The 13,983-nt window shown below is 35.2% G+C and overlaps 1 protein-coding gene and 1 long non-coding RNA gene across 3 annotated transcripts in view; one reads left to right on the top strand and one right to left on the bottom strand.

Annotated features, from left to right (window-relative positions):
* LOC145292783 (uncharacterized) overlaps positions 1 to 708 on the bottom strand; it is a 48,646-nt gene extending 47,938 nt beyond the window's left edge. The window contains exon 1 of the long non-coding RNA XR_013869602.1: positions 358 to 708. This is a non-coding gene — a long non-coding RNA (uncharacterized LOC145292783). The remainder of the gene's footprint in view (positions 1 to 357) is intronic.
* Positions 1 to 13,983, top strand: part of LOC145292763 (histone-lysine N-methyltransferase SUV39H2-like) — a 55,669-nt gene that overhangs the window by 2,436 nt on the left and 39,250 nt on the right. The window contains exon 1 of one of the 2 annotated variants that reach the window (XM_080138805.1): positions 1,860 to 1,992. The exons of the other annotated variant lie outside the window; for it this stretch is intronic. Coding sequence (XP_079994931.1) covers positions 1,875 to 1,992 — 118 coding nt within the window. The 5' untranslated portion in view covers positions 1,860 to 1,874. Of the gene's footprint in view, positions 1 to 1,859; positions 1,993 to 13,983 lie in introns of those variants that run through there. 2 annotated transcript variants of the gene reach the window in all.

The raw sequence follows: 13,983 nt of genomic DNA, 5'->3' as shown, positions 1-13,983 counted from the left end.
AGCGCAGATAAAACTAACAGATACTACACTTTGCTCCCTAGCTTGGATATGGATTAATATTTTTTTATCCCTTATAAATAACTTATTTCAAAATCCAAATTTTTTAGCGTTCATTAAAATATTTCCAAACAAACGTAATTATTCAAGGCTTTTATTTTTATGGTGCTTATTCAAATTAAAAGTAAATACAAAAAGTACGTTCTCGTTACAAAACGAAGATGTCATATTCCAAAAATTACGTGGGTATTTAACAGAATCCAACAAGCGTTTTTAAAAAAAAAAAAAAAAAAAAAAAAAAAGGGTCCCGGTTTCGAATTTTTAACAAATACATGTTAAAAGCAAGATACTTCTACTTACCTGGATAAGTTTTATTGGTTTTTAACGGATTTTTAAACGTTTATTTGGTTTGAAAAACAAGTAATGTCGGTGAGTTAAACCAACAATTATCATGGCGGACGAGAACACTCCGTCTTCGGAACGTTAATAATGGCTCAAATGTCCCCAAAACAAAATACTGGTAGAAATTAATATTTGAGCCATTATTGACGTTCCGAAGGCAGCATGTTCTCTTCTCTCGTCCGCTAACTTACTAACTCGACACTACTTGTTTTTCGAATCGAATTATACGTTAAAAAAAACGGTTAATTAAACTGCAAAAGCACATGTTAATGGAATACCCCTCCCCATAAAATGAACGAAAAACATAAAAATGTTGGTAAAACTATACAAACACCGTGACAGCGAATTAACCCTAACCCTAACCCTAATCCTAACCCTAACGCTGTCACGGTGTTTGTATAATAATACCAAAATGTTTGGTTATGTTTTGATAAATTAAGAAAAACATTTTTTTTTTTTTTTTTTTTTTTAACTTATTTGAAAGATTCCTACACGATGTGACGACACCCCATTAACGCCCATTCGCACGCGAACGTATCATGTAAAAAAAAAAAAAAAAAAAAAAAAAACCGAAGGCGGTGAAATGGCATAAAATAGTCCCATGGTCTAGGGGTTCATACTATGCAAACGGTAAATTTGCGACGGGTTTGATAATCAGATTCGTTGTCAGTGACCTCGAATACCCCTAAAAAACAAACAAACTAGAGTGGTCGGTGTTCTGTTGTGGCGTAAGGTAACATTTACCATAAATTATTTCAACTTGAATTATTACAATTTGTTCTTCCTACAAATTTTTAGGGTTTTTTTTTTTTTTTTTTTTTTTTTTTTTTTTTTTTTACAACCTGCCCCAGCGAAGTATAAACACCCCCAACCACCCATGTTAAGAACGGCTTCCGAAATAAACCCCCTCCCACAACCTCCATGTTAAGAACGGCTTTCGATGTTGGGGGGGTATTCCGGAAGCCGTTCTTAACATGAAAGGTTATGGTGTTTACAATACGCTAGAGCAGTGCAGTGCCCAGTGGAGCTGGAGAGTGGAGCACAGCAGCAGTGCAAATTTACCAATTTTTACGCCGAAGCGGACACGTGACACCTTAATAAGGAAAGTTGTGTTGATTGACCGCAAAGTGGGATATCAATTTAATAAAACGAAAATTGAAAAGTGATCCTCCACGTTAAAAATCATTAAATAAACTTCAAAAGAAAAAATTTCGGTACTCATGCAGAGAGTGATCCGTGCTGAAATAATGTTATTTAAAAAGCCATTCTTAACATGGGGAGGGTGTTTTGTACCTATTCTGTACTTTAATTGAATTAAAAAACAACAACTTTAATTAAACGTGGAAATAAGATTTAAAAAATAGCGCGGATCAGTAAGTGCATTAGCACCAAAATTTCCTGCTAATATGAATGTTCCTATTTACAATGCCTCCCCACGGGACAGGGTCGTTTTTTAACGTGGAGAATATGCTAATATGAATGTTATCAACGATAATCCGCAGAAAAAAAATAAGATGTGGAAAGGAATTAATTTTACGGCAGGAGGGAAGCTCGATCAAGTTCGAAGGAGGAAATCTCTTTCTTTAGTAATATGTATGTTATATATTTGACTTTTGACCCCCAATTTTTTTTTCTCGTTTGTTGGTTTCTTTGCTAAATCACTAATCATGTAAATCGAAGTATAGGTGTTAATGCACTTACTGATCCGCACTGTTTTTTAAGTCATATTTCCAAGTTCAAAGTTTTGTTTTTATTCAATTGTAAGGTTAAAGTACAGAATAGGTACAAAACACCCTCCCATCCCCATGTTAAGAATGTCTTTTTAAATAATAACGTTATTTCAGCACGGATCAATAAGTGCACTGCACTAGTACCGAAGTATGTTTCTTTTTTAAATTGATAAAATTTAAAAAATTACGATTTTTAGCGATTTTACTCCTAAACTATATTGCTGATTTTTTTACCAACTTCGATTTGAGTTGTCATTCCTTATTTTATGTAATTTCATCATTCCTGACGAAAACACTACGCATAAAAGCATTATTTCGTGGCAAATGCTCTTTTATTCGGTACACGTACTGTCAACAATGGTAAACTTATTAAAATTGTATTTGGATTCTTCGTATTACTGTTCTCACCTTGAGTGTTCGATCGATGTAACCTCTGACCTTAAGGTGTATGTTGCCGAACTCTGGAATCGTCACGGAATTTCAAACTGAAGCCTTAATCCACGGGGGGGGGGGGGGGTAGCATTCTTTCTTTCCGTCAGCCATGACTGGGTAGAAATTTTGTGTAGATTCCAGAGTCCAACAAGCTTAAGATCTTAGTTTATATCGATATATATATTATGTGAAAATAACACTCAAGATGCGTGAAGACAAGCAATATTCATCTACGAAATTTAGAGATGTTAAAATTATTCTTTAATACTGTTCGGGAGGATCACCCTAAAATTAACGTTCATCCTTTAACAATTGTGTTTATTTCGATGAGTTTTTATTTTATTTGTTACCTGGTAGCATTACTGGTTTCGTCATATTCTCATGTCTCTTACAATTACACACACGCACACACACACACACACACACACACACACACACACACACACACACACACACACCTTAACGGTTTATGAAATTCTCAAAATTTGAGAATACCAACACATTGACAACGTTTGTGATTGAATCTTCATATTTCTACCAAGTGATCACGGTAATTGTTCATAAAGCCAGACCCTAACTTTCAAACAAGTTGGCTGTCAATTGAGATATAGAAGCACAAAATGGGTACAATTAAATATTTTTTGTAGAAGAGAAAATAAGGAACACGATTTATACTAAAATTAAAATAAAAACAAGAATTAATTCAAAAGGAGAAATTGCGTGGTGTTTCTGCATTAAATGTAAATAAACATTTTGTATCATGGATGTAAAAAAAAAAAAAAAAAATTTTTTTATTTGCTTAAAAATAAAAGGATAGACATCGTTTTTATTAAATATTTATCGTTCGTTTTCATTAAAAGTTAATTTTTGAAAATTATTTATTGTTCGCTTTTAATTTGTTTAATTGTCCAGTTTCAGTATGAATCGAATCGTGTTCCTATCCTTTTTAATACAATTTTGAAGTAAATAATAAATTAATTTTTTTTTTACATCCATGAAACAACAAAATGTTTATCTACATTTAACGCAGAACTTTTCCCTTTGAATTCATTCCTGATTTTATTTCATTTCAATTTAGTATAAATCGTGTTCCTTATTTTCCTCTTCTACAATAATAATAAAAAAAAAAAAATTGATAAAAAAAGTTGACGCATTTTTATATTTTTATTATAAGGGGTGAAAAAAATAAACAAAAATATATTTAAAAATTGGGTACTAGTGCAGTTGCAGTCTGCACTAGGCTGCAGTGCATTTATTGATCCGTGCTGAAATAACGTTATTTAAAAAGCCATTCTTAACATGGGAGGGTGTTTTGTACCTATTCTATACTTTAACCTTACAATTGAATAAGAAAACAAAACTTTAATTAAACTTGGAAATACGATTTAAAAAATAGCGCAGATCAGTACGTGCGCTAGCACCGAAAATTGTATCCCTTTTGTGTTCCAATGTAAACGCCACCTGCCGGCGTGTTTAAAAGTTAGGGTCTGGTTTTATGCGCGGTTACCGTGATCTCTTCTCGTGTCTGCGTTTATGGCTTTTACGTGAATTTGTACATTTGTTACTTGCTATTTATGAGGAATTATTAATATACACGTTCACTTATTTATGATTTCTTGAAAAATTTCGGGGCATTTTGAAGTTATAGACAAGGCGATATAAGCTATTCTTCTACCTACTTGGACAAATTTTGGTGGTTTAACTTATTTTAAAGTGTTTTACTTCGAAACGCAAGCACTATCGAATGCTTAACTTAGAACGAGAACAACGTGGCTAGCATGAGACGGTCAGGTGCTAGTGCACTTACTGATCTGCGCTACTTTTTAAATCGTATTTCCAAGTTTAATTAAAGTTTTGATGTTTTTGTATTCAATTGTAAGATTAAAGTATAGAATAGGTACAAAACACCCTCCCCTCTCCATGTTAAGAATGGCTTTTTAAATAATGTTATCATTTTAGCACGGATCAATAAGTGCACTTGCACTAGTACCGACGACGGTCATCTTGGAATCCCTATAATAGCTCCAAAATCGAAAATTAAACAAAAGTACTAATAGAAACCTATCCAATGTCACGATGACCGATTGGTAAGAGTCGTGTATCTTGCATTTGGTAACATTTATTTTATTTTAAAAAATTTATTTTTTATTATTTTGTCTATATTGCTTAATGCCCAAATTCTGAGGTATATAAATTAGGTACAGGCAAAAATGGCCGAAAAAATGGGGGGGGGGGGCGTAGTTTTGATAGCCGGTTTATCATTTTTTGTAATTCTCCGACTACTTGATTGCATTTGAAAAATTAAAGACTAAAGTTAATTTCCAAAAGGAAAAAAAATATTTGAACATGTAAAAAAAAAAAAAAAAAAAAAAACTTATGAAAAATGTTTTCACTGCGAGTTAACTAATTTAGCTAAATTTTGACGTTAAATAAATTTATCGTAAAAATTCTTTGAAAGATAAATATTAGTTTTCTAAGTCTATTTCAAAGATAATTGACGTCCTAAGATATTGAATTTAAAAAAACAAAAAAAAAATACCTAGTTTGTACAAAAATAGCTTAATTAGCTCTCAAGAACAAGATTTTCGCTTCTTTCAACCGAATGAAAACAGTCCTCGTCTAATGGATTGTTCGAAAGCCCAACATTTCAGTCAGAAGGCTGTCTGAAAATGACGTCAGGTAGTTTAAAGGAAGGTAGGGGGGGGGTGCTGGTTTTTTTTTTTTTTTTTTTCCCAGCCTCTGTACATTCCTATCGTGAACGTTTGTCTAATTTTTTACCATTTTTTTAAAAAAAAAATTTTTTTATTTCTTTTAATTTTTCTATGTTCCTGCTTTTAAATTAAAAAAAAGTTTTGTTTTTCAAGATTATATAAAAATTATGTTACCCGAAAGTTTCACATTCATTCAAGCGATGAAAATATTAGAATCTTACATAAAAAATTATTCAAAACCTGTAATTCAAAAAAAATAAAAATATTTTTTGCAATTCTAATTTTTTTTTTGTGTGTGTGTGTGAAAATAATAACCGTTAGTTTGAGAAATTCATTTTTCTTCAAATTGTATCAAATTCATTAGGACAGACTTTAGCGGCTTTTTCCGTAATGTTCCTATAAAAATTAATTTTTTTTTTTTTTTTTTTTTTTTTGTTACAATTTACGATGCTTTATTTTCATAAAAAAGCAAAAATAAATTTATGCAATTTTTATTTTTTTTATTTTTTATTTTTTTACTACTGAAAACCATAACTTTCAAAGGTACTTCTTGTTTAAACAAAATATATTGCCACTAAGATTCAAATAAAAATAATGGGTTCATTATATTCTGCAATCATTATTTGATAAATACTGAAAATTTCATTAAAATTGATTAATTTTCTGATTTTTGGTGAATTTTTAAATAAAGGGAGGGGTCAAGATGTTTATACATTTTTGAGCAGCGGCATTCATTTTGCACGTATCTAATATAAATACATTGGTATTTAAACATGTTTTATCTTTTAATCAATATTCATGTTTCTATTTATTTTCCTTCCTACAAGGGTAAAGTTAGATAGAGGGGCAGTTTTTAATGGGAGGACCCTCTCCCACTCACCCACCCCCAATTGAGAGGAAATTCTCCTTCACTGACCGAGGACAGAAAGGATAATATATAATACTATACTTTAATTAAATTCTATTTTGAAAAGTAAAAATAAACCAAAAAGAATAAAATACTATTGCAAAATCAAGATATTTAGAGCAGATGTAAAAATAAACACCGGTTTTAATTTTGTTAATATTCAAAGCAGACGATTTTTCTTCAATTCCAAATGGTTTCCATTGATTGGTTAATTTGAGTCACGTGGGGCATTTTCTTTTTTTTTTTCTTTTTTTTCTTTTTTTTTTCTTTTTTTTTTTTTCTTATTTTATAATAAATGCTGCCCAGCGAACTCCATTTTTAACTGTCTTAATTGGACTATTTGTACAACATTTACATATACTCTTAAATATTTCATCTAATAGTTTCCCCAAAATGTCCTTAATTCATTATTTTACCATTATTTCTGAATTTGTAATTCAATCTTAGTATTCTACACTATCTGTTAATTTGAGTGTCAAATTGTTACAAAAATAGTTAATTCTCACAGAGAATGCTGTTTTACGGTTGTTGTAAAAATGGAACAGAAATTTAAATTTCAGTAATTTTTACATTATGTCCAATTCCTCGTTCACATGTGAACTTTATAGGTTTTTGAGTGTGTTGACAAGGTTGGGTGTTCCGAAAGCCGTTCTTAACATGGGCAGGTTGACAGTGTCTATTCCGAAAGCCGTTCTTAACATGGGCAGGTTGACGGTGTCTATTCCGAAAGCCGTTCTTAACATGGGCAGGTTAGGGTGTTTATTACCTGAAAACCTATAAAAGTCAACATTTCCAATGTGAACGGTGAGTTGGACTTGTGTTAAAAAAAGGTATACCACATTGACTTTTTCGTTTAAAAAAAAAATTAAATTTCATTTTTGTTAATAAAATCCTGTCCCTGTTTGCATACCTTCCGGTGCAACTTGATTGGTCACAGAGTTTAATTCATGTCACAGCATGACCGATGACTCTCTCTGCACCTGCACGCTCACTCAACTTATTGTTTCCCACAATTCAATTCTGTTATTTACTTTGCTAGATAGATTAGAAACAGATATGTCTAGATAGATATATAGATAGACAAACTGATAACTGAATAACTGCTTTATACCTGGCGTTGCCCAGTGATTACCTAACAGGAATTGTTTTTATAAATTAAAACTATAAAAAATAAAAATAAAGTGTTATCTCTAGCTTATTTACCCAAGCATAAACTGTATGTCTTTTAAAAACTTTTTTCTTGCATAAAAGTCTATTTTTATGAATGTACACAAGTGTAAGTGAAAAATGGGGGGGGGGGGGCTTTGTCGGTGTTCGCATTGATGTTCATATAAAATGACACATAAGTGATGAATTTGTAATGTATGTTATTCCACATATGCTTCTAGACAAATAATTTCATGGTTATGATAGATGTAAGAAGCATAAAAAATTATTTTTAATTATATTTGATTTTGATATTTAAAGTGGTCCTCCGCTCTTGGTAACAAAAGATAGCAAAATGAATCCAAATGAAAGATATCAGAAATACTGAAAGTTTATCTTTAGGCTACGTTTAAATAGTTCACATGAATTTTCGCAACGATTTAATTTTTAAATACAAACTAATCTTACAATGAAGTTCATCTTTAACCTTCCATCCATTAATGCAATCAAACGACCACCCAACCTTTCAGCCATTTACACTTGCTCATGTAAACACAACATGGTAGTTATAAATGCAATGCTTTATATGAACACACAAACACACCTGTGTTCAACATATCAGAAACTGAACAATATATGTATCTTGTTGTTGGAAGGAGATAAATGATATGTGAACATTCTCTTTATTGTCGTTTGTTCTTTCAGATACTGATCTAATTTCAGTACATTCTCAGGAGTAGCTGGGAATGGTAGGCATGAAGGTCTATCAGGAAAATTGCATTGACTTAAACTGGACAAACAGTTGACCTGTTTTTGTTCAATGAAAGGCATTGGATGAGGATAACAAGTGTATAGAATGTCCACATCACCACAACCCTGTTTACTAAAGTATAACCTGTCCACTTCATCAGACATACAGGTCTTGCTTGGTTGATTGCCCTTAACAACAAATGTCACTAGAATCTAACCCTTACAAATAAAAGTTGTACCTCCAACCGCTTTGATTCGCTTTCAGCACAGATTCAATTGAGTCTGTAATACCTATAAGGCAAAAGTGTTGAGTACCACCTAAACAGATGTTCGCTTAACTATCAGGTAAAATACTCAATGTTATTGGGTCATGATGGAAGGGTGCAGTTTTGCCTCAATTGTTTGGAAAACGTCACAAGCGGTAAAAACTTCAGTCACTGTTGTAATACACATGAGCAATAAGTGCATTACCCTCCGATACTGAATTGTCAACTATACTGTGGCCATGATCAGCTGAATGGCTTGGCTTCTTATAAATAAATGGTGATTTAACATGTTGCAGTTTGAGCAGGTTTGCCTCCAAGCAGGATAAGGCAAATATCTGCCTGGCTTGCCAAAAATACTGTGCGAATTGCTACCACAACTTTGACATCACTGTGAAGAGTGCTGAAGATTCTGGTTAGTTGAGAATTGTTCTGATTAGGACGCTGCTGTAAAGAGGGTTGAGTAGAATTCCGAGACTGGTTTTAATTGGGGTGCTGTCATTGATGAGCATTGCGCTTCTCAGGTGCACACTGAATAGATTAGATTGTGGAAGCGGCTTGTAGCTGTGATTGGTTATGTAGTGCAGTTACAAAGCCTTCTGTATGCTGAATAACGTCTTGCAGGGTCTCGAGCTGAGAAGCCTTTGACATTTTTTTTTTTTGCAATGATTCATTTATAAGTGCTTGAATAAAACTGGTCTTTCAGATTCAGGTCAGAGGTCATACTGGCAAGACAGATGAGCAAACTCAATCAGCATCAAGGAATCTGACATGAACTATGTATTCTTTAATACTTACCCTTGTGTGCTGAGGAAGGTTACCAAAATTCATTCAATGGACTGCAGGATTGATCTTGTCGGTGACGATGGTCTCAACACATTGTATCATGGAAGGCGCATTCATTTCAACAAAATCAGAAAATGAACTTTTCAAACTATTGTGAATTGCTCCCTCACAAGTTTTGTATAAGTGATTAGCAAATTGGGACATGGGAATACTAGTGTCCACTAAAAATTTACAAAACTTTAGGTATGCCATACTTGCACTAACACATGGAAGTTTGACAAACACTGGAGGTTTGAAAGTGATGGTTTGAACATGAACTGTTGGTCACTATTGACTGAGAAAACTCTTTTGCATGAGCCAGAATTGCAGATCTATCACCTAGCACTTCAATATTCAATGAACTCAAGTGATCAGCTGTCAAAGTCTTGATAGTTTTCTCTGTAATGTGATTGGCAATAAAAATATATTCTGCAACATTGTCTGGAATGCCTGCATCCAACAAAAATATTCCAAGAGTGCATAGCACGAAGATTTGATCCTGTTTAGAGCATCAGGAACAAGTGAGAACAAACAACTAGACTGAGGGGAATAAATTTATTTAATAGATTATAAAAGGCTGCTCAGCTGTGAGAGTTAAAACGGAAAAAGAACAAATGACAAAGAAAAAAAAATCACATATCGTTTAGAAACTGTTGCATCTGACATGTGACGGTTTCAACATAATTTACTTACATATACTAGCAGTTCAGCCCAGCTTTGCTCAGGCCCTATGTACTGTTCATAACTTGCCCTACGTGTGAATACACTTTATGTAAGATTTCAAATGTTTAGACCAAAATTTGTCTGAGTAATTTCGTAGAGACCGCAGAGGTCAATTTTATTTTTAAACTTTGACCCCATAACATTTATTTTGGTTTCAAATCAAAATACCAAGTTTTACCCAGGTCCAAGTTAAGTACATCTAAAATTTCAAGTCTTTAGACCCAAAATTGGCAGAGGAATTTGGTAGAATCTGCAAAGGTCAACTCTTTCAACTTTGACCTTTTGGCAGCCAAATTTTCGTCCCAAAACTGATTAAAATGGTTGCCACATGTCTGAATACTCGTTATGTATAAATTTCAAATGTTTAGACCCAAAATTGGCTAAGTAGTTTGCTAGACACCGCAAAGGTCAAATCTTTTGAACATTGACCCCATTGGCAGCTCAAATTTTTTGACCCAAACCGATTAAAAAGCTTGCCCTATCTCTGAATACTCTTTATGTAAAATTTCAAATGTTTAGACCAGAAATTGGCAGTCATTTGACAGACTGCAGAGGTCAAATTTTTTTAACTTTGACCCCAATTTTAACCCCCTTAACATTTATTTTTTGAGGCTCAAATCAAATTATAAAGTCCTAGTAACCTACGTTTAAAATTTCAAATGTTTAGACTCAAAATTTGGTAGTTTTCAAAAGTTAAATCGTTGAACTTTGACCCCCTTGACAGCTAAATTTCTGGCCGAAAACCGAATTAAAAGATTTTCCTAAATCTCAATACTCTTTATGTCAAATCTCGAGTCTAGACTGAAAATTGCCAGTTATTTGGGAGGGAAATGTATACACACACACACACACACACACATTTTCACTTTTATAGATATACTAGCATTTCAGCCCGGCGTTGCTCGGGTGTTTGGACATGTATGTTGAGCAAAAAAAAAAAAAAAAAAGCGGTCAATTTTTTTTAATTTTTACCCCTATTATGATCCCTTAACATTTATTGTTTTGGGCCCAAATAAATTTTTTTTTTTTTTTTTTTTTTTTTTTACATGGAGTTCACCACTTATCAAGGCCCAATGGCCACTCAGGGATAAGGGTTATTGTGTGTACAGTAATCAGAGGGATAGTGTAGCAATAGTATTGGAGAATTGGTAAGGTGTCATTACTTGGGGGGGGGGTTCATCAGGAATTTGTTTGTGTTGGACTTGAAGACATCCAGGTTGAAGTCGGGAGGGAAACAGGCAAGTGGAACAGAGTTCCACAGGCGTGCAGTTCTAAGAAAGAAGCTTTGTTCATGGTACCTACGTTTTAATTTAGGCACAGATATGGAGTGGGGAAAATTGACGGTGGTTTCAGCTAGTCGGGTGTTTTTTGAGAAAGATTGGCGAGGGGGGGGGGACCAGAGAATGGAGCTCAGATGAGCACCTGCCATGGAAGTAACGATAGAACAATGACAGGCTCGCTACGTCTCTTCTGTGGGAAAGAGGTTGCAGGAAAGAGAAAAGGGCATCCCCCACCAAGCCACGGAGTCTATTTTGTACTCCGTCAAGGCAGGATAGGCTGTTTTTTGCAGCCCCCGCCCAGATGTGGCAGCAGTACTCCATCTTTGGACGTACTTGGCTCTTATATAGATAGAGAATTGCAACATTAGTGAGATATCTTCTGGAGCGGTAGAAGGATCCCACCATTTTCCCAGCGACCTTGGCCACAGACTTGATGTATGTGTGTTACATAGTTCTCATTGAAGTTATCACTAGGGTTATCATAGAGGGGCACCAAATTGACGTTTGGTGTATAACATAAAAGGGGAGGACCATAATTGTATTTGTTGTCATGGAATGATTATTATTAGAATGAAAGGAGATTCCGTGTGTGTGTGTTCATCTCTAATTGTTCATATGCTTTTGTGTGTGTGTTACATGCATTTTCTTCGACATACCTTACTTCATGTGTCGTCGATGTGACCCATCTGGAATTCATCTCCTCTTGGAGGGAGACTGGTACCTGTTAGACGAAGATTTATCACTCCAAGACGATGAATTGGTTTTATAGTTTTTTATTTACCTTCCAGTTGTCGACACAGAATATGGAAGTAAATCTTGCTTGCTTTGAACACGTCAGCGTCCCATAGTGAAGGGGAGGGAACGGCTATTAAGCCGTCCGTCTTCTTCAAAGTCCAAATCCAGTCTCTTGATCTAGCCAACCTGACCACGTCACTCATACGTAATCTGGTCAGCTGACCCTCGGTTCTGGTAAACGTGTCTACACTCCACGTTTACTCACCTCTCTCTCTCTCTCTCTCTCAATCCATTCTGTAACATGTGTTCCATTTAAGATCAGGTGTAAAGGTCAAACCCAGGAGCTTATCAAATCCTGTGGCCTCCCTTAGACGAGAGCCATCCATTTCAATTGATGCCAGATGGGGATCAGAGCGTTTATGATGTAGAGATAGGAGCTTGGTCTTAGATGCATTAAAGGTAGCTAGCCACCTCTTTCATCACTGTACCACGCGCTCAAGATCAGAGGAGAGAGAATCAGAGAGAACATCATCATTTACAGCCTTTGATGTGTTGCCATAGATGGTCGTGTCATCAGCATAGATGTTAACGAAAGATTTTAGTATGTGTTTTGGGAGATCATTAATGTAGATCAGGAAGAGAGTTGGGCCCAGTATGGACCACTGAGGGACTCCAGCATTAATACTTTGGCCCCCTTATTTCTGCCCATCAACCACTACTCTTATGAGCCTATCAGATAGAAATGACTTAATGATAGAGAAAACATTTCCAGTTATACCGTAGCTGGAAATCTTGTGCAGTAGGCCTTTATGCCAAACCTTATCGAAGGCTTTTGATATGTTGAGAGCAATTGCCTTAGAAATGAAGCCTTTGTCGAGAGATTCGCTAATCCTATGAGATATAACCGTTAGCACATCTGCTGTAGATCTAGCAGAGCGGAAACCATATTGCGTGTCGCTAAGAAGGTTATTTCTGCTGAGGTGGTTGACTACTTCTCTATTTATTGTGGATTCCAGCAACTTACTCATGACACACAGGAGACTTATTGGTCTGTACTGAGAGGGAGATGACTTATCACCTGAATTTTTAAATACAGGGCATACTGATGAGGTTTTCCAGGGTGTTGGAAAGTACTTCTCCTTAAGGCAATGCTTAAAGAGTTTGGAAAGTATGGGGGCAAGTTCTGGTTGTAATTTTTTTAACACTATAATTGGAATACCGTCGGGACCAGTTGCTTTACTGGAGTCAAGGTTCTTGATTAGCTTGGCGACCTCACGCACAGATATTTGTATGTTGCATAGCTTGTTGTCTGTTATAGGAGGGAATATGGGAAGTTGATGGCCTTCGTCACACAGGGTAGAATTTGCCGCAAAGTTTTTGGCAAATAGTTTGGCCTTATCGGATGCTGTCGAGATGACCTCTGGTCCATTGATAATGGTTGGGATAGAGCGCACGTTTCTGTTCAAGATCCTATTTGTTATTTGCCAGAACTGGTGGGAACCAAGCCGCTGCTCAGCTACTTCGGACTTAACGGATTGCGCATATAGTTCTCTTGCATTTTTTATTACTCTTTTACAATGGTTGCTGGCGGTTCTGAAAGCAGCTTTAGTTTCAGTGCATCTATTACGTTGGTAGCTATGGAAAAAGTGATTTGTGTGCGATGGCAGCAGCACATTCGGGGGAGAACCATGGCTGGCTGTTAGGTTTTTGTTGGAATTTTTTGGATGGTATGAATTGGCCTATGCCTACAAGTAACCATTCGGTCAGATCTGATACTATAGAGGACACATCCTTTTTAAACATGGAATGGAGAGGGAGATCAGATATGAATGTACGGAAGCTATCCCAGTCCGCCATAGTCTTGGTATACAGTACGGTGGAGGGGTACGTCTGTAGATTTATTATATTTCATTTTTATCTTAACTGATACGACGCAGTGGTCGGAGGATCCCAGAGGAGATAGAACGGGACATGAGCATAGCTCAGGGGAAGTGGATAGAAAAAGGTCTAGGAGGCTTGCGAACTGACCGGTACTATCGGGCACACGGGTGGGCTCGTGGACAATCTGAGTGAGGTCATAGG

The sequence above is a fragment of the Euprymna scolopes genome, chromosome 2 (assembly GCF_053919585.1).
Source record: "Euprymna scolopes isolate OS-2025 chromosome 2, ASM5391958v1, whole genome shotgun sequence".
NCBI classification, from domain to species: domain Eukaryota; kingdom Metazoa; phylum Mollusca; class Cephalopoda; order Sepiida; family Sepiolidae; genus Euprymna; species Euprymna scolopes.
The sequence above is the reverse complement of the archived record's forward strand: the minus strand, read 5'-3'. Positions and strand labels throughout refer to the sequence as shown.